The sequence below is a fragment of the Heterodontus francisci genome, unplaced genomic scaffold, assembly GCF_036365525.1.
Source record: "Heterodontus francisci isolate sHetFra1 unplaced genomic scaffold, sHetFra1.hap1 HAP1_SCAFFOLD_106, whole genome shotgun sequence".
Taxonomy (NCBI): domain Eukaryota; kingdom Metazoa; phylum Chordata; class Chondrichthyes; order Heterodontiformes; family Heterodontidae; genus Heterodontus; species Heterodontus francisci.
The window spans coordinates 2,391,420-2,417,225 of record NW_027140940.1 but is presented as its reverse complement, the minus strand read 5'-3'; the positions used below and the strand labels follow the sequence as shown (position 1 = coordinate 2,417,225).

Genomic DNA, 25,806 nt, shown 5'->3' with positions numbered 1-25,806 from the left:
GAATTAGACACAATACTCCAGCTGGGGACAAACTATTATTTTATAAAGGTTTAGCATCACTTCCTGATTTTTACACTCTATATCAGTTTATAAAGCTCAGGATCCCATCTGCTTTATTAACCCATCAGCAAAGAGAGAAATTCTACCAGGACCATTGACCAGTTCCCTTAGACCTGAATCAATGAGTCGTTCCAAGGCTGGCGGGAGGGTTTAGGGACGAGCAGAGAGAACCCCGACCTGGTCAGCTTTTTTCAAACTGAAAACCATCAATGCATTGGCAGTGATATTAATAAAACCCTTAGGAGGAGGCCATTCGGCCCCTCCAGCTTGTCCCACCCATTCACTCAGGTCATGGCTGATTTGCTCGTTACCCACATCTCGGCTCCGTAAACATTAATACCCTTTCCTAACAAATCTCTACCGACAATCAGGAATTAATGCCACTGCCTGTTAACACTGGGGAATTCCTTCTCTCAACCTCTCAAACTCTCTACCTCTCATTCCTGCTTAAAGACGTTCCTTAAAACTAACCTCTTTAACCGAGCTTTTGGTCATCAGCCTTAATCTCTCCTTATGTGGGTTTGGTGTCAGATTTTGTTTTATAATGCACCCTGTAGTATCTTTGGGACATTTTATTCCTCACATTCTCCCTCACCCCATCTCCCTCTCTCTCTCTCTCTCTTTCTCTCTCTCTCTCCTCACCTCTAAGACAAGTACATCCTTCCTGAACATCAACATTTAAAAGTTTCTCATCATTTGAAAAATGTTCTGTGTTTCTATTCTTCCTGCCAAACTGAAGAACCTCACATTTCTCCACATGATATTCCAGCTGCCATTTTCTTGCCCACTCACTTAACCTGTAAATCTTCCTTTGCAGTCTCTTTGTGCCCTCCTCACAGCTTACTGTCCCACCTAACTTTGTATCATCAGCCCATATAAACCCAACATAGGCAGTGTTTGAGAGAGACACTTTTGTCCTGACAAGTATTAAGATACAACTGGTTGATATTTTGTGCAGGATATTTCTGTATATTCATTGGAGTTGTTAAGATGAAAGATCTTTAATAAGAGATTATAGGAACATAGGAAGATAGGAACAGGAGTAGGCCATTCAGCCTTCTAGCCTGTCCCACCATTCAATGAGATCATGGCTGATCCGTGGCCTAACTCCATAAACCTGCCTTTGGCCCAGATCCCTTAATATCCTTGCTTAAAAAAAATCTATCTCAGATTTAAAGCTTACAACTGTTTTAGTTTCAACTGCTATTTGTGGGAGAGAGTTCCAAACCTCTAAAACCCTTTGTGTGAAGAAGTGCTTCCTAATATCTCTCCTGAATGATCTGGCCCTAATTTTTAGACTACGTCCCCTAGTTTTAGAATCTCCAACCATTGGAAATAGTTTATCTTTATCTCGTCTGTCTTTTCCTGTTAATATCTTGAAGACTTCGATCAGATCACCCCTTTACCTTCTAAATTCTAGCGAGAACAGGCCTAATTTGTGTAATCTCTCCTCATAACCTAATCCCTGTAGCCCAGGTATCATTCTTGTAAACCTATGTTGCACTCCCTCCAAGGCCGATATATCCTTCCGAAGGTGTGGTGCCCAGAACTGCTCAAAGTACTCCAAGTGCGGTCTAACCAGGGTTTTGTGCAGCTGCCGCATAACCTCTGTGTCTTTATACTCCAATCTTCTAGACATAAAGGCTAGCATTCCATTAGCCTTTTTGATTATTTTATTTTTATATTTTTTTTATTTATTTAGAGATACAGCACTAAAACAGGCCTTTCGGCCCACCCAGTCGGTGCCAACCATCAACCACCCATTTATACTAATTCTACATTAATCCCATATTCCCTACAACAACCTCACAGTTCCGAAGAAGGGTCACTGACCCGAAACGTTAATTCTGCTTCTCTTTCCACAGATGCTGCCAGACCTGCTGAGTGAATCCAGCATTTCTTGTTTTTGTCACAGTTCTCCTACCATCTACCTACACTAGGGGCAATTTACAATGGCCAATTTACCTATCAACCTGCAAGTCATTGGCTGTGGGCCGAAACCGGAAGCACCCGACGGAAACCCATGTGGTCCCAGAGAGAATTTGCAAACTCCACGCAGGGAGTAACCAGAATTGAACTCGGGTCGCTGGAGCTGTGAGGCTGTGGTGTACTCTACTGTGCCACTGTGCCGCCCTTTTCTGCACTTGCTCATGGCATTTTAAAGTACTATGCACCTGAACCCCCAAGTCTCTTTGGACAACCACTGTGCTTAACCTCTTCCCATTTAGAAAGTACCATGCTCGATCCTTTTTTGGTCCAAAATGGAGAATCTCACACTTGCCCATATTGAAATCCATCCGCCACAGTTTTGCCCATTCACCAAGTCTGTCAATATCTCCTTGTAACTTTATGCTATCATCTAGACTGTCTACAATGCCACCTAACTTTGTATCATCAACAAATTTGGATATATGACTTCCTATCCCATCATCCAAGTCGTTAATGAATAATGTGAATAATTGAAGCCCCAACACAGATCCCTGTGGGACACCACTAGTCACATCCTGCCAATCGGAGTACTTACCCATTATCCCCACTCTCTGTCGCCTACCACTCAACCAACTTCCTAACCATGTCAATAATTTTCCCTCAACTTCATGGGCTTCGACCTTAGTTAACAATCTCTTATGTGGTACTTTATCAAATGCCTTCTGGAAGTCCATATAAATAACATCCATAGACATTCCCCTGTCCACTACCTTAATCACCTCTTCAAAAGATTCAATGAGATTTGTCAGGCATGACCTTCCTGTCATGAATCCATGCTGGCTGTCCCTGATTAACTGAATTTTTTCTAGGTGTTCAGTCACCCTATCCTTGATTATAGACTCCAGCAACTTGCCCACCACAGATGTCCGGCTAACTGGTCTGTAATTTCCTTGGTTCCCCCTCTCACCGTTCTGAAAAAGTGGAGTGACATGTGCAACTTTCCAATCCAGAGAGACCACTCCTGAATCTCGGGAACTCTGAAAGACGATAGTTAGGGCATCTACATTGTGCTCCCCTACTTCCTTTAACACCCTCGGATGGAAACCGTCAGGTCCTGGGGATTTCTCACTCTTTCGTTCCATTAATTTTCTTGTTACTGATGTTTTACTTACGTTAATTGTATTAAGTCCCTGTCCCCTATCTGCTATTAATTTTTTCGGAACTTCTGGTAAGTTCCAACTATAAATACTGTGGCAAAGTAATTGTTCAACATGTCTGCCATTTTCCCATTATCAATGACAATATCTCCATTTTCAGCTTTTAGTGGGCCTACATTGCTCTTGACCACCCACTTTCCCTTTCTGTAACTATAAAATTTCTTATTGATTTTGATGTCCCTTGCAAGTTTCCTTTCATAATCTCTTTTAGTGGCTCTTATAAGCTGCTTTGTGACCCTTTGCTGGTCTTTATATCTATCCCATTCGGCCGGATTTGTGCTGCGTTTTGCATTTTTGTAAACCGTTTACTTTAATTTGGCATCCTTGTGTTTGTCCTGATGAATGCAAGATGAAACGCTTTGACAGCATGTCTCTTCTTTTCTATGACCTTATTCCCTGTGTATTTGCTATCAAGTACAATAAACGAGCAACTGTAACCCTATTCCCAGTGCATTTGTTATTTGGTCCAATTTGATAATTGACATCAACTTTATTGTCTTGTATATTGGTTATCATGATAAATTAACCAGTGGCAGTTATCTGTCAATAAGCTGAAAGTGGTTGCCTGAAAAGGTGTTATTTACTGTCGTAGCAAGCTGAGTTAACAGTTGCACCTTGGCTGTGAGTCATCAACTTTCTATAATGAAGACTGGTTTTGCTACTGCACAGAGGAAAACGGCAAAGGGAAAGCCGAGGACAGAGTGCTATGATGGGATTTTGTTGCAGGTGGGAAGCAAGTGCTGCTTTTATACCTTTTACTTCAACCTCCAGCATCTCGTGAGTGTTTTTCTTTCTTTCTAAGCTAAAGACTATAACTTGCTATTACTTTAGCTGATTAAATTTATAACTGATTGACCAATTAAATAAATAAGGCTAGATAGACATGGCAGGGTTGCTGATGTGCCCTGCCTGCAACATGTGGAAATCTGTACAATGAATTAGAGTCCGAGGCAACAATATCTGTGGTAAGTGTTGACAGGTGGAGAGACTTCAGTTCAGAGTTCCAGAGCTGGAGTCTGAGTTGCAGACATTGTTGAGCATATATTCTCATTTACATTGCGACCAAGCCCAAGTTAACAAGTAACTGTAACTAAACTGTATTCATATTCATACGCTGGGACCTGTCCAGGCTTTGTGCCTTTTTGATTTAAACAAAATAGTGGGGGACAAACTTGCCCTGGTGTATTCTCCTTGGCAACGCCTCAATCAATCAGAGTCGACTTATGTTGATATCAGAGAGGGGGAGAGTTACATGGACACTTTAATCCTGGAGGCAGTCACCCCACCACCCCCCTCCCCGAGCTTACATAGAACTGAAGAGTTGGTCAATGGTTAGGGACAGGAGGATGTGACCGCGAGTCAGGCATATATGCGGATCCAGCATGGAGTGATCAAGGAGCCTCATCCCTTGACTTTGACCAACCGGTACTAGGAGCTTGCAACCTTTGCGAAAGAGATCAAGGACTCTAGGGTAAACTGTAGGACCTCCATGCAGGAAGCCATTCAAGTGGGGGAGCAAAAGGGATGTGGTATTAATAGGAGACAGTATCATCAGGGGGATAGATACTGCTCTCTGCAACCGTGACTGGGAGCTCCAAAGGTTTTGTTACCCACCCGGTGCCAGGGTTAAATTGGATTGGGAGAGAGAGGATCCAGTTGTCGTAGTCCACGTAGGAACAAAAGACCTAGGGAGAACTATGAATGATGTTCTGCTGAGAGAGTTTGAGGAGTTCGAGTCCAAATTAAAATGCTGAACATCAATGGCAATCACCTCTGGATTATTACCTGAGCCAGGTGCCAAGTGGAATAGGGTCAAGCAGATTAGAGAATAAATGATGTGGCTTAAAGTGTGATGTGAAAAGAAGGTGTTTTAATTCATGGGACACTGGCACCAGTATAAAGGAAAGGGAAAACTACTGAGTTGTGATGGGTTCCACTTAAACTGGGCTGGGAACAGTAACACAATGATTTTTTTTTTCTAAATCCACAAAGCATCCGCAATTGGGGAATTTGACTGTACTCATACAATGAACACAGAAAGTTAGCATGCAAATACAGCAAGCAATTGGGAAGAAAATTTCATGTCGCTCTTTATTGCAAGGGGATTGGAGCACAAGAATAAAGAAGTCTTGCTACAATTGTAGAGGGATTTGGTGAGACAACACCTGCAATACTGTGTGAAGTTTTGCTCTCCATATTTAAGGAAGGAAGATGTTTCTGCCCGGGATCCCCCAGGTCAAGAATTCCTATGCCTTAAATATTCAAGAACCTCCACATCTGGACAGATTAGCCACCAGGAAGCGTGCCAGCACCGCTAGAGCTGAATCTTCCCTTGATTTTTGTCTGCGAAGATCTAGCCATCATCATCCCCTTTCATCTCCAAGATCCTTGTTGCCTCCCAAATCAGTGTCCATCTTTCCCGGATGTCCATGTTTGACTCCCTCCAATCAGGTTTCCGCCCCTGCAATAGTACTGAAACGGCTGCAATCAAAGTCACAAATGACATCCCACATGACTGTGGCTGAAGAAGGGGGTTTCAAAGGCTCTTACAATTAAACCCTCTATTTTATCTTTGTATCCTATTCATGGTTTGTGTGATGAATCAACAGAAGTCACTGTGGCAATACATTCAGAGTACAGCAGTGTGCAGTGCGTGCTAGTGATATGTTGTGGTTATTTCGCTGTTCCTTCTAATTCTTTATGTGACTATTAAGTAAAGGCTAGAAATCAGTCCTGAAAAAGAACCAGAACGTGAAACATGAGCTTGGCCAAGGAATTGTACAGCGCAGCGGCAACGTAGAGACCAACAGAGGTATTGTAGAGGCAGACTCAAGCATTGTTGCTATGCATGAAGAAGGTGACCCATATCTACGACTGATATTGTGAAATGTGGACAAGCGTTTAAGAGTAGATCCCTTGGGGAATTCAGTAGCTACTGGTGGTAGGGGTAAGATAATACATTGCAGGATGCACTTTAGCTGCAATTGGATAGTTTAGTATTGTTCTCAGCAAGGGCAGCAAGAGAGAAGAAATATCTAAGGAGAATGCTTTTGTCGAGGGTGTTGAAAACTGTGGAGCAATCAAGGGCAATGATAGTAGATAATGCATTGTGGTCATCGACAATGTCCTTTGTGAATGTGATTAGAACTGCTGTGTTAGACATGTTACTTGATTGGAGAGATTCAAACATTGAGTTTCAGGAAGGTTGGGCATAGCTCAGAGGCAACAATGTGTTCAAGAACTTTGGAGAAGAAAGAGATGTTGGAGAGGGGGCAGTTTCCTGCTATGACAGAGGAGATGGAATAATTTACAATATTAGCTTGCTTGGGATCCACAAAGAGAAGTTAGACCATCAGCTATTCTGTGGGTGTATAGGGAGCAGAAGGTAGATCTCATAGACAAGGTGGTCTCACGTAGGACAGTAGAGCACAAAAGAGAGAAACGGGAAATGCACTGGCTCTCAGTTAGGGCAGAGGGAGTGCGGGAAAATGTTTGACTTGGTGGGCAAGGGAGATCGGGTTCAGGAGATGATTAGTAGTGTAGAAAATAATCTGAGGTTCATCATGGATGAGTGGTGGTTGCATGGAGAGGGGATTGAGGCGCAAAAGGTCCTAAACAATTCCATGATGGGTGCTTATGCCATTTCTGCACCAGATTTACTCATATCGGCTGTCCTTGCACTTGAGTGACTGAATATCCTGTCAGAGGAGATAATGAGATGAAAACGGGTCCTATTGTCTGGCCAACAGTGTTGTTACTTTGGTACCTGTAATGTTCAATGAATGTGGTCAAAAGTGTTCATATGATAAATAATGTATATATGATGAGACCAATGGTGTTCCTATATTGAGACCAATAATGTGTCCATCGTTAGGTGAATAGTGGTACTGTTATGAGAATAGTGCTGATTTAAAGTAAGACAATTGCTGTTTGTGATGATATGGACAATGTTCATGTAATGAGATTGATAAGACTCAGCAAATGAAACCAATAATGTGCATATGAACCGGCCAATAATATTGCCATCCATGTTTATATAAGACATATTATCTGATATTGAGACAAGGAATTACATTACTATTACAAGTAAAATTATTTCAATAATATTCATACAATGAGAAGAATTATGTTGATATCAGTAGACAACAACTTTATGAGGAGCCCGATACTGTTCAAATAAGGAACTGATCACATTTCCACTCTCAGGCTACATCTGGATTCCTGCAGCAACTGCAACTGTTCCTTCCCGGTGGAACTAAACAAATTCTCACCCAGCCTGCAACATATTAATGTTTAGATAGAAAATAAACATAATACACAATAGGGTAAATAACAGGGAATCTGTGGTTAATATTACACTGATCAATACAGGTAAAGTGAACATTCAATGTCAGAATTTATTGAATATTTTATGTGCTTGAACAAGTTGTGTGGGAGGGCGTGGTTCCATTTCACCTGATTCTGAGATAAGTACCAGGACAACAAGGAACTGTAGTACTGGGACAGGCTCAATATGAAACAGAGTTGGACAGGAGTCCAGCAGAAAGGTTAAATGGGGCTATGGCCAAGACTTTAAACTAATAAGATGGGGAAAAGGGTCCATTAGAAATAAAGGAAGCCTAAAGATAAAAGAAACAGGAGACGAATGTCTTGATCAGACTGAGGTAAGGAATAAAGAAACACAGTCAGGTTACAAATGTCATGATGCAATTTCGATTGAGACCAGTAACTTTCTTTAAAAAAAAAAGCAAATTCGAACCCCCAGGTATTAACTGAAAGAATTACGCCAGGAGCTTTCAGTTTTTGAACAAAAACCTTTACTGTACAAGAGTTAAACAAAGAAGCAATACTAACTGAAGACTATCTCAGGTAGTCACATACTTTAAAGAAATCGAAAAGTATAATAAACTGTCCCATTTCCACATTGACTTCTACCCAGAAAATCAGTGGCTACTTATCAGACTGCTGAAGGTTATGCTCTTGTTCTGGGAACAGCTGCACAGCACACTTGTAGGGAGGAGGTTTCTCGGATCTTCCACTAATTTGGTTATTAAAGATACAGCACTTAAACAGGCCCTTCGGCCCACTGAGTCTGTGCAAACCAACAACCACCCATTTGTACTAATCCTACATTAACCCCATATTCCCTACCACATCCCCACAATTCTCCTACCACCTACTTACACTAGGGGCAATTTACAATGGCCAATTTACCTATCAACCTGCATGTCTTTGGCTGTGGGAGGAAACCGGAGCACCCGGTGGAAACCCACGCGGTCACAGGGAGAACTTGCAAATTCTGCACAGGCAGTACCCAGAACTGAACCCGGGTTGCTGGAGCTGTGAAGCTGCGGTGCTAACCACTGTGCACTCCGTTTAAACCCCCTTTACCCATTTACGTTTGTGAACTCCCAATGCAAGTAGAGGCATCACTGATGGTCACACATATAGTCTTCAAAAACAGAAACTCCCCAGTTCCCAAAATCCGTTAGCTTTGAGATTCAATTGCTGCAACCCACTGGCTGCTAGTTTTCTGTTTATCTTTCTCTTTCACTGTTTTCTATCTCCTCCTAGACTGGTGACACCCAGAACTCTTCTGGAAAAATTTTATATTCAGAAGTTCCCAGAATTCCAACCAAGGCCCCTCCCTGAATTACTCATTTCTATTTGAACAGAAGACCTTTGAAGTGTAAATACCTTAGGTGGTCTTGCAACTTCTGAATTCTGAAGTTTTGTTTACCTTACATTTCCAAATTTAATTTCCCCAATACTATAAGTTACCTCTAAAAAAATATATAAATCATGAAACTAGATGATCGTAACAACATTTAGAATTATTGAATTTGATTGGTGCTGATAACATCTGGGCGCTTCGCTCCTGACAAAGCTCCTTACAGTGTTTCTTTGTCTTTGATCATCTGTTGCAATCCTCCTTTGTCCCATCTCTCCCAATATGCTCTCTTTCACTGTTTAAGTTCACCTGGCTATAATAGTGAATTAATTTGAACCTGAGAAATGCTAACTGTTAGTTTACAGCTTTGTGGGTCACTGGCCACACTGTCCATGTCTGCTCTTTGTTTTCCTCATTGAATATTGGATCGTTTATCATATTTTGCTTTCAAATTCCTGGACTTCTCTGGATATCAAAACTATTCTTCTCGACTGGACTACACCGTTAGACTCAGCTGCTGTGTCTCTGATCTGCTGCTCAGTTGTTTACATTATAAAGTGACTGATCAGTTAGAAACCCTTCCCCCACCATTTTAGCCTATGGATTCTATTGTTTTTCAGCTTCAGCTTGAGCTACGGTTTGGTTCCTGACCAAGTTTCTCACTCCTGGTCCGAGATTTTCCAATGCTCTGCATCTTATGGTGATCTTCAACTCACGCGATTGATCCAACACACCTCCTGGATCTTCACATCCACATGAATACCTCCAGTAGTTTGTCCGCTAATACTTCCAAATATCTTCAAACAGGTTGTGGATTTCTCACATTTACCACACCTGTCTTTTAACTTGGCAACATTTTGCCAATGTTTCATGCCGACTCCACCATCCGTCTGCACAACCTATGAATTTAACTGTGAACTCCCTCCTTATTGTCTCTTCTCAATTCCCCTTTTATCTTTCCTCATATTTGCTTTGTAACCAAGTGCTTGAGAATTGAGTTACCCTTGTCCATTTGCGTGTGTGTTTTGAATGCTGGTAAAGACTGAGTACATCGCTTCGTTCTCCACTTTTTTGCTCCCCCCCCCCACTTTTAAATTGTTTTCTCTTTAGCACTCCTAGATTCATCTCTCCTGTCATCAAGTTTGTTTTCATTTCTCCCTTCTTGGGTACTCTACCTTCCCAACAGTACAACACTGCTGGACCTCCCCAACCTCCTGCCTCTGTATCAGGCTGGACTCGTTCTTAGATAAGCCGATGGTTTCCCTCTGGGTCTCTCTGGGAATCTTGGAAAGGGCCAATCAAGGCATTATGGCTGCTTCATTACACTCAGCAACCCCAACCTCCCCATCCTACTCTCTCACTGACATCGCCACCCATTACATAAACTGGGTCTAACATCGCCAATCTCTTTCCCGGCGAACTCATACCTCTTAGTGTTGACGGTGTGGACTCTATCAGTGGATCAGCTATCACCGTTGCTCTCCCCAAATCCCTCCAGAACATGGGTTTGCTCCTTAAATGAAGCTTCCACACCTGGCTATACATTTCACCACAGAACCACATTTCCTCAGCCCAGCCCTGAACTCACATCTTTCTCTAGTTTCTCACCGATCTCCCCTCATGCTCTTTCTGAGCTCATCTTGTCCACGGGACCTACCTATTGCTCTTTGGATCCTATTCCAACTAAACTGCTGACCACCAATCTTCCCTTTGTGGTTCCCATACTGTCATCAACGTTTTCTCCTCAGGCATTATATCTCTTTCCTTAAAAATATGCCGTCATCGCCCCTCTTCCCAAAAGTAAACTGCCTTTGACCCCACCCCATTGCAAACGACTGCCCCATTTCCAACCTCCTTTTCTTTCCAAACCCCTTGAATACGCTGTAACCTCTAAAATGCCTGTCCATCTACCCTCAAGCTACATTTGAATCGCTCCAATCAGGTTTCCATCCCTGCTACAACACCAAAACGGTTTTCAAAGTTACAAATGGCATCCTATGGGAGTATAACAGGGTTATGCTATTGTTTCTCGACCTGTCTGCAGCTTTTAATAGGATTGACCACACTCTCTTCCTCCAACAATTCTCCATCAGGGTGTAGTTATGTAGGAATGCATCCACTTGTTTCCATTCATGTGCACACCATTGGAGCCAGAGAATTACCAGCAATGGTTTCTCTTTCCACTCTCAACGTTATCTCTAGTGTCCCCGGACCACCTATCCCGGAGTCCCTCCTGTTGATCATCTACATGCTGCTCCTCAGTGACATCATTTGAAGACACGACGTCAGTTTTCACATGTACACTGATGACACCCAGCTCTACCTCACGACCACCTCTGTTGACCCCTGTAAAAAATCCTTTACTTGTCAGCTTGGTTGCCCCACATCCAGTACTGGATAAGCAGAAATTTCTTCCAACTAACTATTGGGCAGGCCTCACAAACATTGTTCCGCAGCCACCGACTTTATTTCACTTCCTGGTAAACATCTGTGGCTGAAAAAGACTGTTCACAACCTTGGTGTCACATTCAATTCAGATATGAGCTTCTGACTACATACCTGTGCCACCGCTAAGACTTCTCATTTCCACCTTTGTCTGTCTTCTTCCTTGCCTCAGTTTATCTGCTCCTGAAATCATCGTCAATGTCTTTGTTACCTCCAGACTTGACATAGCTCAACGCACTCTGGCTGGCTCCACACAATCTACCTTGAGTCAGCTTGAAATCGTACAAAACGCAGCTGCCTGTATCTTAACTCTCGACAAGTCCCATTCACCCATCCCCCCGTGCTGGATAACTAACACTGGTTCCAGGATTAGCAATGGCTCAATTGTAAAATTAACCTTCCTTTCTCTTTCAAAAAATGAGATTAAACAAGTTCAGGAAACAATAGTACAGTTACTGTTGAGTGGATGATTTAGCGTGGCCTTGTCCTGAGATCCCCAACATCACAGATTCCAGTCTTGAGCCAGTTCAGTTCACTCCTGTTGATATTAATAAACGGCTGAAGGCACAGGATCCAGAAAAGGCTATGGGCTGAAGAATTGTGCTCCAGAATTAGTTACGCCCCCACCAAAACTATTCCAGTGCAGCCACAACACTGGCATCTAACGGGCAAACCTGCCCACAAAAAGGCAAGACAAATCCACAGTGGCCAATTGCTACACCACCAGTCCACTCTCAAACATCAGCAAAGTGATGGAATGAGACATTGAGAATATGATCAAATGTCTCTTACTCAGCAGTAACCTGCTCAGTTTGGATTCCACCAGGATCACTCGGCTCTAGACCTCAGGAGAGCCTTGAACTAATGATGGGGGAAAAAAGCTGAACTCCATAGGTGAGGTGAGTGTGGATTGGCCTTGACATCAAGGCAGCATTTGAACCAGTATTATGTCAAAGAGCCCTAGCAGATGTGAAATTAATAGGAATCGGGGGGGAAACGCTCCATAGGTTAGTGTCATGCCTCGAAAAAAAGGAAGATGGTTGTGGTTCTTTGAGGACTAACACCTCAATCCCAGGACATCACTGCAGGTGTTCCTCAGGGGAGTGTCCTGGGCCCAAACATCTTCAACTGTTTCAACAATGGCTTTGCCTCCCTGATAAGGTCAGAAATGGGATGTTCACTGATGATTGCACACTGCTCAGTACATTTTGCAAGTCCTCAGATCATGAAGCAGTTCGTGCCCACGTATAGGAAGATTTTGACAACATTCAGGCTTGGGTTGATATGTGGCAATGAATATTCGCTCCACACAAGCACCAGGCAATGACCTTCTCCAACAAGAGTGACTGTCAACATTTCCCTTGACATTTAATGGCAATAACATCGCCACACACAGTCATCTCCTGACTCCTCAAAGACAAGGCACAAGTCAGGAGTGTGATGGAATACTCCCCACCTGCCTGGAAGAATGCTGCTCCAACAACAAGAAAGATGTTCAACATCATCCAGGACAAAGCAGTTTGCTTGACTGGTACCCCATCCACCACCTTAACATTCACTCCTTCCACTACTGGTACACAGTGGCAGCAGTGTGTACCATCTAAAGATGCACTGCAGCAACTCCATCGACAGTACCTTACAAATCCACGACCTGTTCCAGCTAGATATGAAAAAGGACAGCAGACACATGTGAGCACTACCACCTGCAGGTCCCCTTCCAAAATTACACACCATCTTGACTTGGAACTATGATGATGTTCCTTTACCGTCGCTGGGTCAAAATCCTGGAGCACTCTCTCTAACAGCACGTGTACTTACATCACGTGAAATGCTGCTCAAGCGAAATTATAGATGGGAAATAAATGTCGGCCTTGCCAGCGACGCCCATATCCTACGAACGAATATAAAAATAAATACTGAGGAAGACTGCAACAAAATGCAAGAAGACATGAATAGACTGAGCTAATTGTCGTGTGAATGGCAAATGAATTTCAAACTACCTAATTGAGAGTTGTTACATCTTCACAGGAAGAATGATGAGGCCACACATACTCCCTGATTAGTAAGAGTCTAAATGAGTTAGAAGAGAAAAGGGATCTGAGGGTGCAGTTATGCAAATCTCTCAAACTCACGAGGCAGATTTGTACGGCCATCAAAAAGCAAATCAATTACAGGGGCTTGTTTTTATAAGAATAGAACTACAGAAACAAAATCAAATTACTTATTTTATACTTCTATCGAATCTTGATTAGACTGTACTTAGACTACTGCTCAAAATGATGCTCTCCATTTTATAGAAAAAGGATGTAGAGTCACTGGAGAAGGTGAGAAATGATTTGCACGGAAGATACCAGAATTGAGATGATATACATTTATTGGAAAGGCTGAACAGTCTGGGCCTCTTTTTTTTCGAAAACTGAAGACTAAGTAGTGAGATAATGAAAGGGGTTGATAAGGTAGACACACAGAAGATGTTCCAGTTCAGGTGCTGACTACATCTAGTGGCCATACACATAAGATAGTGAGCAATAAATCTAAAAGTACCTTTAGAAGAAACATCTTGACCAAAAGAGTAGCTGGAATGTGGAACTTGTTACCACAAGGAACAGATGATACAAAGAACATAGATGCATTTTAGAGGCCGTTAGATGCAAACATTAGGGAGAAAGAAATAAATGGTTCTGCTGGTAGGGTTATACGAAGAGGGCAGGTGGAATTTCATGTGGACCATAAACTCTGGCATCGACCAGTTGGTCCAAATCCCCTGCTTCTGTGCTGTACATTATTGTAATACATGGAATTACATACAAACATTAACACAAACACTCACCAGATCCGCTCCAGACTCCTGCAGGTCATTATGAGGTGGCAGAAAGCGGGAACAGATTGGTCTGTGAAGGAATTTGACTGCAGGGACAAAACTGTCAGTGACTGGTTTGTACTGAGAGCAGAGACTAGATTCTCGGTATATGAATCTGTGAGATCATTATTACCTAGTCTGAGGAACAGTGAAAGGGAGTAAGAGACGGAGAGAGAAAACAAAAATCACAGTAAGTACGCAATATCTGTCCATAATTCTATATCAAATAATAATAACGCTGAACAGCTTTAGAAATAGAGGCATTGTGAATACAATCTCACACAGTCTGGTACGTACCGCAGTTCCTGTATTTTACAGTCGGGCTTGCTCAGACAAGCAGACAATAGTTTTACTCCTGAATCTCTCAGTTTATTGTCGTTCAGGTTCAGATCCGTCAGTGACAGGTTTGTAGAGAGAGCAGAGGCGAGATCCTCGGCACAACAATCTGTGAGACCATTACTATTCAGACTGGGGATCAGGGAGGAAGAAACAAAGAGATAAAATGGCAAAGCAGGAATATTATTACATTTCATGTAAATAATTATTCTCTCCAATATGCAGAGAATGAAGCATGATTGCCTGATTTATTAATGCTAAAATTTTATTATGAGATCCAGTGATTATAAATATAATCTCACACAATCTAATACTCACGACAGCCTCTGGACTTCACATTCTAGGTTCTTCAGAGCCTGAGACAGTAGTTTCACTCCTGAACATCGCAGTTTGTTATAACCCAGGTACAGCCCCATCAGTGATCGATTTGTACTGAGAGCAGAGGCGAGATCCTCAATGCAAAATTCTGTGAGATTGTTGTCAGCCAACCTGGGGATATGTGTGAGAGAGAGAGGGGGAACAGACTGTGTATTTGTGAGGGGTATAATATGTATCACGGCAATTTTCAGTGTCTATTAATCAGGCTATTGCTGGTACTGATAATAATGTACAGTATTAAACATCTAGTTATCATAAATACCATCTAGTACTCACCCCACTGCCTGTATTTTACATTCAGGGTTCTTCAGAACCACAGATAGCAGCTTCACTCCAGAATCTCCAAGATCATTTCCCTCCAACCTGAAAAAAGCAGACAGGGGGTGAGAAATAAACTGAAACGGGCATCGGATCGAATACATTGGTTGCTCTCTCTCTCTCTCTCTTTAACAGGTATTACAGGAGCACGGAGAAAGTGAAATGAGCAAACAGAAAATGAAACTGGGTTAGTTCCGGTTTGCCATATATTGGGGGGACTGAAGTATTTACTTTCATTCAATGAGGTATTGACTGTGTGAAGCCATGAAACGTCCCTCAGTCCGGTCTGCATCCCTGATCATCAGTTTTACCCTCCTGCAGCCCTGTGATGTTTGAATAAACGTGTCTCATTTCTATTGCTTCTGAACCATCCGATTTTACGTGAATGGTCGCCCTCTTCCACTAACTAACTGCAAAGCAGTAATTTCCTATATTGATACTTTGTGCATTATATTACTCTGTATAATATTTCCCAGTGAGGAATATTGTGAAACAATGCTAAGTGTTGCTGTAAAATCCGTTCCAGTTATTATGTAACGTGGGAAATTCATGCTTTACACGTTTGTGCACGTTTTGAATGCCTACACATTCTTTTTTATAGAGGAGGGAATTTCATCATTTTATTTCCAATTAAACTCTTTCTGTTTCAGTTCCGTTAAATGCTATATTTTGAGCAGACTGTTCGTAAATTCTGTGCCAGCAACAAGGCCATGCAGGCAAAACCAACTTAATGTAAAATCCTGAATGCATTAATGTTGACATTTTCCCCACCTGCCTGTAATGTAGCCAGTCCGCACAGTCATTATTTAATGTGTTGGGTTGTGGATAATTTTTTTAAATTACAATTGCGAAAAGTGTAACATTTTTCTGAATGCAGGAAGTTTTCCTTCTAGACAGGACTTTTCTTACAAACCGTGAATTAACTGGACAGAAATTCCTCTTGGGTAGAAGCACTAAATGGGGAGTGTCACATCTCAACACCACTCCTGATATTAGCAAATTGAATGAAATATCAGGCAGGATGTATAGCGTGCATGGTCTTTAGCTTGGTTACTCATTCTGCTTCTAGGTAATATGGTAAATGTATCCCATTTCAGATTATTAACTATAATATCTTTTGTGTTTTTGCACATTGTTTTTCTGATTCTTTTTATTCAGTAAGATGTATTTTCTAGATCACTGTATCATAAGTAAACTCTATCAGTCCGAAATAATTATTCGCCATGAAGTTCTTGTTGGAAAGGTTCTGTTCTCATTTTGTTGCTCAGTGTAATGCCCTGCTCGAGTTAGTTTTTTTTTAAATTACAGGTGAATTGTGCATTGCCTAGTTTTCCTGAAGTGCAGTTATTTTCTTTAACTTACAAAGTAAACAACTTTGTAATAATTCAATTAACCATTACAGTAACAAATAATGAGTTACCTCAACACCTGGCATTTGTGGAGTGCTGGTTCCAACCGCTGGAGTCCTTCACACTGAATGGAACAGTTCCGCAGATCGAGTTGTTTTATTGTCTGGCAGAGGCCAATGGCATGAGACAAGACTGCACAGTCAATCGGAGTCAGTGGCAATGCCTTTTGTGAGTCAGAATCTCCAAATTTAAGTGTTTCCACAGATCCCAGTGTGGTCTGTGCCAGTGCTTTATTCTGACACTCAAACAGGTAGTGCAATGTGTTTAGGAGACCCCTTTTACCAGTTTTACTCCCTGTCTTTCGAATCTGTTCTTCAACCTTCTCCTTCACCCAGTCAATCACTCGGCAGGTGGTTTGATGAGGAAATGGACCTAGAAACTCCTCCAGGGGTCGAGCTGCCTGTGGGGAGGAGAGACCAGCAACAAAACGTAAAAATATCTCAAATCGCCCATCTTCTTTGCTGTGGGGTGCACTGAGGAGTTTCCAGATGTCGTCGGGATCTGGAGTCAAGAAATGAGCAAGTGCGGCTACAAACTCTTGGATAGTGAGATGGAGGAACGTGTACACCATGCTCTGGGCAGAATCATTCCTCTCCAAAATTTCCAACATGAACCCAGACAGGAACTGGGAAGGTTGAAGATTGTATTTGATCAAATCTTCATTCCGAAACACAATGACTTTTTCGTTGACTCCTGTGAAAGCCATCTCACCGATCTTCAGTAACACATCACGGGGGTTTTCAATCTCTCGGCCATGGTTTTTCAGAATGTTGTAAATATAGTAGGAATATAGCTGGGTGATGGTCTTGGGAACTTGCTGCTGTTTCCTGTCTCTTTGTGCAAAGAAGGGACCCAGTGACAGACAGAGGATCCAGCAGTAGGAAGGGTTGTAGCACATGGTGTACAGGATCTCGTTCTCCTCCACGTGTTTGAAAACAGCTGCTGCTACCGTCTGATCTTCAAAACACTTGTTGAAATATTCTTTCCGTTCATCACCAACAAATCCCAGGATTTCAGCCCAAACACTGATCTCAGCCTTTTCCAATAAATGTAATTCATTGGGGCGGGTGGTTACTAACACTGAACATCCTGGGAGCAGCTTTTTCTGTATTAAACTGTACACAATGTCAGACACTTCACAGGGGAACTCGGGATCCATGCACATTGACTGAGGTATTCTATCTGCCTGATTGTCAAGAAATTCTATGCTGTCCTTGAATTCATCCAAACCATCGAATATGAACAGCAAACTGGCTGGATTTTTCCATAGTTCTTCCAGAACATTCACCAAGTAAGGATAGAATACCAGAATCAGATCCTTCAAGGTTGCTTTCCAATTTATGGCGTTCAACTCACGGAATTTAAAACTGAAAACAAATTGGAAGTGTGGGTATAATTTCCCGGTGGCCCAGTCATAAACTATTTTTTGTATTAGTGTTGTTTTCCCAATTCCCGGGACTCCACTGACAACAGCTGAACATCCTGAATTAAATTGCACAACATCTCCCTTTGTTGTATGGAGCAAACATACTTCTTGGGAAAAGCTACTTCTGTACAATTGATCGATGCGGATTTTTTCCAGTTCCCTCCGGAGATGCATTTCTCTCCATTCTTCATGATCCCGGCCACGTGCCAGCAGTTCATGTTCTACAAGTTTCTGATGACGAATAGGAGAAATGATTGTCAGCTCAGTGTATCGGGCATCCAACTCGGAAATCTTAACCTTCTCTTTTATTAGAATAGTGTTCAATTTAAGTGTTTCATTTTGCTGTCGGAGTATTTCCTTGTGTTGTTGTTGAGCATCTTCAATTAAAACAGACAGTCGTGATACAGTTTTGTCGGATGGTAAATTGCAATACAGGTTAATTGACAGCTTAAATATGATCCACTTCTGAAAATTAAAATGTTTTTCATGATAATGTTGCCTTAATGCCAATACTAACCAGTTAGCTCATGGGAGTGAACAACCACATTTGTAATAGTTTTAAATGGAATTTAGGAACATAGGACATTCAGCCCATCGAGCCTGCTCCGCCATTCAATGCGATCACAACTGATCATGCACTTCAATGCCTTTTCCTCACATTATCCCATATACCTTTTGCGGAATTGTGGAGCTAAGGGTTATATACCTTTCATGCATTCAGTTCACAAAAATTGGGCATTTCATATTGGACGAAATTAGAAGAGAATCCAATGGTAAAGACGATCTTCCTAATTTCGTTCCTGGTTCTGCTGTTAATTTGTGTGTTAGTGAGAGTGTGTGCCATTCTGTGCTGGGGAGGTGTGGGTCAGTTGGATAAGATTGTGTCCAGATTTGATCTTTATGTGAATCCAACACCTACACAATTACAATGGACACACAAGGAATTATAAACAGTTGAATCTGGCGTATTACACCCTCTACAAACTTCAAACAAAATCAGAAGGAATGGAGGGACTGCAAATGTAACAAACAAATCTTTGAATGTATTCCGAAGCGTTGATGAGGATGTGTGTGTTTTTTTTTTACAACAAAAAGTGCAGTAATCTGGAATTTGAAATAGACGCATTAGGTACAAAAGCAATGATGTAATGGTTAGCTTTTATCAATCACTGGGTAGGCCTCAGATGGAATATTGTATCAAATTCTGGGCACTGCTCTTCAGGAAGGATGACAAGGCCTTGGAGAAGACACAGAGGAGATTTATTACAATGGTAATAGACATGAGGTAGATATAATAAAAATGTTCAAAATTATAATGGAGTTCTATACAGTAAATGAAGAGAGGCTGCTTCCAATTGCAGAAGCTTTGGTAACACATGTTTAAGACAATTGGCAAAAGAACCAGAGGGAAGGTGATAATTACTTATCTTATGCAGTGACTTGTTTCTATCTGAAATGCACGAGCTGAAAGGATGGCAGAGGTAGATGCAGTAGTAACTTTCACAAAATATTTGTATATATACATGGAAATGAAGACATTGCAGGACTATAGTGAAGGAGTAGAGTAATGGGGCTACCACAAAAGCTCTTTGAAAGAGCCAGCAAAGGGAACAATGGGCTTTATGATTCTTTGCTCAATACAGCTGTCGAATGAACTCCCAAAATGATCAATTTGATCTCCTTCATTCTCACTGCCCGAACCTCCCAACGTTGAATTCTTGGTTTTTTTAAAGTTGCTGATAATGTCTGGGAACACATATCTGGTCACAACTACAGCTGGATAATCAGGAGCAGTGACACCATCTGCAAATTTACAAATCTTCCCATCTCAATACGATTTGAAATTTAAGCCACATAGAACGTTTGATAGTGACTGTCAAATACAAACATAGTTCCATGCTGTCAACATACCCTTTGAAATATTCTTTTCCCTGAGAGGGGAATTGGACATAGGGCCCAGGCATAATATAGGAAAAATCAGACTATTTAATGACGCGTCCTATTATCAGATCTATTGTGGTCAGTGGAACAGAAATGTGGGTGGCGCAGTGGTTAGCGGCGCAGTGGTTAGCTGCGCAGCCTCACAGCTCCAGGGACCCGGGTTCAATTCTGGGTACTGCCTGTGCGGAGTTTGCAAGTTCTCCCTGTGACCGCGTGGGTTTTCGCCGGGTGCTCTGTTTTCCTCTCTCAGCCAAAGACTTACAGGTGATATGTAAATTACACCTAGTGTAGGTAGGGGATATGGGATTACTGTCGGATTAGTATAAATGGGTGGTTGTTGGTCGGCACAGACTCGGTGGGCCGAAGGGTCTGTTTCAGTGCTGTATCTCTAAATAAATAAATTAGGTGGGGCATAATGAGAGAAAACTAATGTTTTACCGCTTGTTTGGTGTCTTCTCCAAGTTGACCCTGATAGAAATTTGTAAGTCAGGTTTTGATCAATAAGCATGAAGTAAACTGTTATGAATTTTCATTTTATGGCCTACCCTTCAAGTGGTTGGGTTCTTCTGATGTCACTTCTGCGATGTTTGCATAGTGTGACAGATCAGGACCTGTTAAAAAAAAAGAATTTTGATGGACTCCTATGCCGATTATTTTAGAAAAATATGTAATTTTTGATTTGAAGTTACATTCAGTGTGAATTATATGGTACCGTATTCCTCTAATTCTTTCAATATTTTGTCCAACTTTGGTACCCCATGGCGCATTTTCACAAAGGATTCCCACATCACTCTTCGGGCCACAGCACCTTTCTCCATCACAAGATTCAGAAGAAGTTTGGAGCTTTCAGCCTCATCTCCATTGTCAGCGAGCTCACTGACTTTCTGGAAGGAAAAACAATCAACATAATGTGGAACAGAGTGTAAAAAAAAAAACATAAAGTAAACATGTGGAGGAAAAGGATTTGTCAGTGATGGTGTCCACTGATTTTAATGAAGCTGCAAAGCATGCAATCGGTAGTTCGATTTATTCTGGTCAAGAGCTGAATAATTTGATAACAACTTTAAAAGTGGGAGGACAGATGAGCTGAGGGCATAAATTTGGAAGTATATCATTGAAATGAAAAATTATGCATAAAGAATGTTCTCGAGTCATTATTACAAATCAGAAGGTGACCATTCGTCCCATTGAATCCATGTCAGCTCTCTGTAGCGTAATCTATCAGTCCCATTACCTAGGTCTTCCTTGTAGCCCTGCTAGTTTATTTCGCTCAAGTGCCTATCCTATTTCTCTTTGAAGTCATTGATCGATTCCACTTCCACTACCGGGGTAAACCGTGAATAGCAGGTCATTACTACTTGCAGTTTAACAAAGTTCTTTCTCACATCCTCCCTGCATCTCTTTCCCAAAACATTTAAACTGTGTCCCCTAGTTATTGTACCATCAACTAATGGGAACAGCTTTTTTTTGGATATATAATCTAAAGCGTTCCTAATTTTGTACACCTCTATTAAATCTCCCCTTAACCTCCTTTGCACCAAGTAAAACAACATCAACTTCGTCAACCTAACCTTGTAGCCAACATTTCTGATCCCTGGGATCTTTCTGGTAAATCTGCTCCGCACCTTGTCAAGGACTCTTGCATCCATCCTAAAGTGTGCTGACCAGAACTGGATACAATACTATAGCTGTGGCCGAAACAGGGTTTTATAAAGGTTCAGCACAACTTCCCTGCTTTTGTACACAATACCTCTATTTATGAAGCCCAAGATCTCATAGATTTTTCTAACTACTCTCTCAGTATGTCCTTCCATCGTCAAATAGGATTGCACATGAACTCCCCCCGCCACCCCCCCACAGGTTCTTCTGTCCCTGCACTCTCTTTAGAACTGTGTGCCATTAAGTCTATAATGCCTCTCCTTGTCCCTCCTGCCAAAATGTATTAACTCATGTCAATGGGAACCTGAGGGGTAGCTCAAATTGGAAGGATGTTAGGCTGGTAACAGGAGGTAGAAAAGTAGCAAATGTCAATAGAAGATAGGTAAAACAAAGGCGAGCATTAACTAGGCTGAGAATTCAGAATGCCAAGAAGACAAGGTTAAGGGCACTCTACCTGAATGCACGCAACATTTGCAATACAGTGCATGATTTAAAGGCCTAAACAGAGGTAAATGGGTATGATCTAATTGTCATAATGGAAATGTGGCTACAGGGTGACCAAGATTGGGAGCTGAATATTCAAGGATATTCGACATTTAGAAAGGAGAGGCAAAACGGAAAAGGAAGTTGTGTTGGGCTAATAATGAGATGGATCACCGTACAAGTAAAGGAAAATCTCAAATCGGAAGAACAAAATGTGGAATCAGTTTGGGTGAAGCTAAGAAACAGCAAGGGGCAGCAAACATTAGTAGGAGTTGTCTGTAGGTGAACAAACATTATTGGTAGCGTGGGGTATGGTATTAATCAGGAGATTAGAGAAGCATGTGGCATGGGTAATTCAGTAATCATAAGTGACTCAATCTGCATATAGATTGGGTAAACCTAATGAGCACTAATGCCGTGGAGGACGAGTTTCTGGAGTATGTTAGGGATGGTTTTTCTAGCGCAGTATGTTGAGGAACCGACGAGAGAACAGGCTATTTTAGATTGAGTATTATGTAATGAGAAAGGGCTAATTAATTCTTGTTGTAAAAGAACCTTTAGGGATGAGTGACCATAATATGATAGAATTTTACATTATGTTTGAAAGTGAGTTATTTCAATCTGAAGCCAGGGTGTTAAATTTGAACAAAGGAAATTATGAAGGTCTGAGGGGCAAATTGACTGAGGTGGATTGTGAAAATACATTAAAAGGTATGAGAGTACACAGGCAATGGATAGTCTTTAAAGAAATATTACATTGTTTACAGCAACTATACATTCCTTAAAGGCACAAAAACCACAAAAGTAAAGAGTGTCAACCATGGATAACAAAGGACGTTAAAGATTGTGTAAGATTAAAAGAAAAGGCCTATAAGTTTGCCAAAAATATAGTTGTAAATATGAGGATTGGGAGGATTTTAGAAGACAGCAAAGAACGACCAAGAAACTGATAATGAAAGGGAGGATAGAATATGAATGTAAACTAGCAAAACATATAAAAATGGACTGTAAAAGCTTCGACAGGTATGTAAAAAGGAAATGTTTGGCTAAGACAAATGTGGGTCCATTACAGGCAGAGTCAGGAGAATTTATCATCGAGAAATGACAGGGAAGCTAAATAATTACTTTGTGTCCGTATTCACAGAGGAAGATGCAAGAAATCTCTCAGAATTAGAGATCCAAGGAATTGGGGGAATGAGGAATTGAAAGAAATTAGTATTAGTAAGAAGGTTGTATTGGAGAAACTAATGGGACATAAGTTTTGAGTACCAGGACCTGATATTCTACATCCCAGAGTGTTGAAAGAGGTAGCTATGGAGATAGTGGATGCATTGGTGATCATCTTCCAAAATTCTATAGATTGGAAGGTCACAAATGTCATCCCACTATTTAAGAAGGGAGGGAGAGAGTAAACAGGGAACTACAGACCTGACAGCCTCACATCAGTCGCTGGGAAAATGTGAGAACCATTCTAAACGATGTGATACATGGACACCTGGATGCTAATGATCTGATTGGGCATGGTCAACATGGATTTATGAATGGGAAATCATGTTTGACGAACCTGTCGGAGTTTTTTGAGGAAGTTATTAACAGTATTAATACAAGGTGGATGTGGTATACTTGAACTTTCAGAATGCTTTTGATGAAGTCCCCCACAGGAGATTGGGTAGCAAAATTAAAGCACATGGGATAGGCGGTAATAAACTAACATCGAATAAGTATTGGTTAACAGGCAGACAGCAGAATGTAGGAATAAACGGGCTATTCTTGCGTTGGCAGACCGTGATTATTGGGTACTGCAGGGATCAGGGCTTGGGCCCCAGCTGTTCACCATATATATCAATGATTTAGGACCAAATATAATATTTCAAAGTTCACGCATGACACAAAACTAGGTGGGAATATATGTTGTGAGGAAGATGCAAAGCGGCTTCAAAGGGATTTGGACAGACTGAAGTGAGTGGGTAAGAAGAACATGGCAGAAGAAGTATAATGTGGAAAAAATGTGAGGTTATCCACTTTGGTAGGATGAATAGATGTGCAGAATATTTCTTAAATGGTAAGATATTAGAAAGTGTAAATGTACAAAGGGACCTGGGTGTCCCCGTCAATATGTCACTGAAAGCTGACATGCAGGTGCAGCAAGCAATTAGGAACACTGATGTTAGCCTTTATCACAGAGGATTTGAGTACAGGAGTAATGAAGTCTTGCTTCAATTGTATAGAACCTTGATTAGACGGGACCTGGAATACTGTGTGCAGTTTTGGTCCCTTTACCTTAGGAAGATTATTATTGTGATAGAGGCAGTGCAGCAAAGATTCACCAGACTTGCTCCCAGAATGGCGGAACTGTCCTATGAAGAGAGATTGGGGAAACTAGAGCTGTATTCTGTAGAGTTTCGAAGAAGGAGAGGTGATCTCAATAAAATCAAAAATTACGTAAAGGGATAGACAGGGTAGAAGCAGCTAAGATGTTTCTCCTGGTTGGGGAGTCTATAACCAGGAGACACAATTTCAAAATAAGGGGGAAAGCCACTTAGGACAGAGATGAGGAGAAACTTGTTTACTCAGAGGGTTGTGAATCTTTGAAATTCTCTACCCCAGAGGGCTGTGGAAGCTCAGTCATTGAGTATGTTTAACCCAGACACTGACAGTTTTCCAAATACAAATGGGAATAGTGTGGGAAAGAAGGATTTAAATGGATGATCAGCCATAATCTTATTGAATCTTATTGATCCTATCGGCAGGTTCGATGGGCTGAATGGCCTACTCCTGTTCCTATGTTTCTTTGTCCCTCTGTCACGATATAAAAGTCCATCTGCCAGTTGTCTGTCCATTCTGCAGGCATTATCTGCAGTATTTGTTGCACTCACTTGATATCATCCTTACTGTTCGCCACACCTATGTCAGTAAATGTTGAAATTTACCTCCGTACTCTAATATCCACGTGCTTTATATGTGCCGAACACGCCTAGGTCCTAGAACTGTCCCTGGAGACACCACTGTCTATCAAATTCCAGTCTGAAAAGCAACCATTTACAACAACTAGCTGTTTTCTGGATACATTTTTTAAAAATTCAAACTGACATTGACCATCCCATTTCATGAGCCCCAGTTTTGTCAATGATCCTTTTATGTGGCACGTTGTCAAACGTTTTCTTCAAATAAATATAGATAACATTGGTTGCTTTTGCTTCATCGACCTTCTCTATTACTTCATCAAAAAAGTCAATTAAATCGGTCAAGCACAATCGGTCTTTTCCAAATCCATTTTGGCTCTCCATAATTAATTCAAACATCTCCTAATGCCTATTGTTTTTTTCATTGATTACTGTTTCTAGAACATCATCCACCACGAACGTTAACCTGACCAATCTATGGTTTTCCCCTCGAATAAAGGGGTCACATTTACCAACCTCCAATTCTCTGGTACCACCCTCCCTGCCCCCCGCCCCCCCCCGCAACCTGATCAATGGAAGATTATGGTCAGTCAGCCTTCTGCTATTCCCAGTTCCTACTTCCTTTAGCAACCTGGGACACAAGCCGCCCAGACCAGGTGACATATACACTCTTAGCATAGCCAGACTTTCCAGTGCATCCTTCTTAATAATTTTTACTTCATTCATTTCCACTATCATCACTGCTTCTACTGATATTTTATCAGCATCTTT

The 25,806-nt window shown here is 41.5% G+C and overlaps 1 protein-coding gene across 1 annotated transcript; it reads right to left on the bottom strand.

Moving 5' to 3' along the window:
- Positions 1–7,394: 7,394 nt before the first annotated feature.
- On the bottom strand, positions 7,395–21,639 carry LOC137361437 (NACHT, LRR and PYD domains-containing protein 3-like). Its single transcript, XM_068026298.1, has 9 exons — positions 21,562–21,639; positions 20,703–20,874; positions 20,536–20,601; positions 16,635–18,426; positions 15,173–15,259; positions 14,837–15,007; positions 14,480–14,650; positions 14,153–14,320; positions 7,395–7,482 (listed from the first exon to the last, which is right to left on the bottom strand). The coding sequence occupies exons 1-9, from the start codon at positions 21,637–21,639 to the stop codon at positions 7,395–7,397; spliced, it is 2,793 nt and encodes a 930-aa protein (XP_067882399.1).
- Between the last annotated feature and the right edge of the window lie 4,167 nt (positions 21,640–25,806).

Coding starts and splice junctions, on each gene's coding strand:
- LOC137361437 (XM_068026298.1), bottom strand. CDS start 21,639: ATGGATGCAAGAGTCCTTGACAAGGTGCGGAGCAGATTTACCAGAAAG. Junction 15,008..15,172: donor TGTAAAATACAGGCAGTGGG/GTGAGTACTAGA, acceptor ACATATCCCCAG/GTTGGCTGACAACAATCTCA. Junction 14,651..14,836: donor TGTGAAGTCCAGAGGCTGTC/GTGAGTATTAGA, acceptor CCTGATCCCCAG/TCTGAATAGTAATGGTCTCA.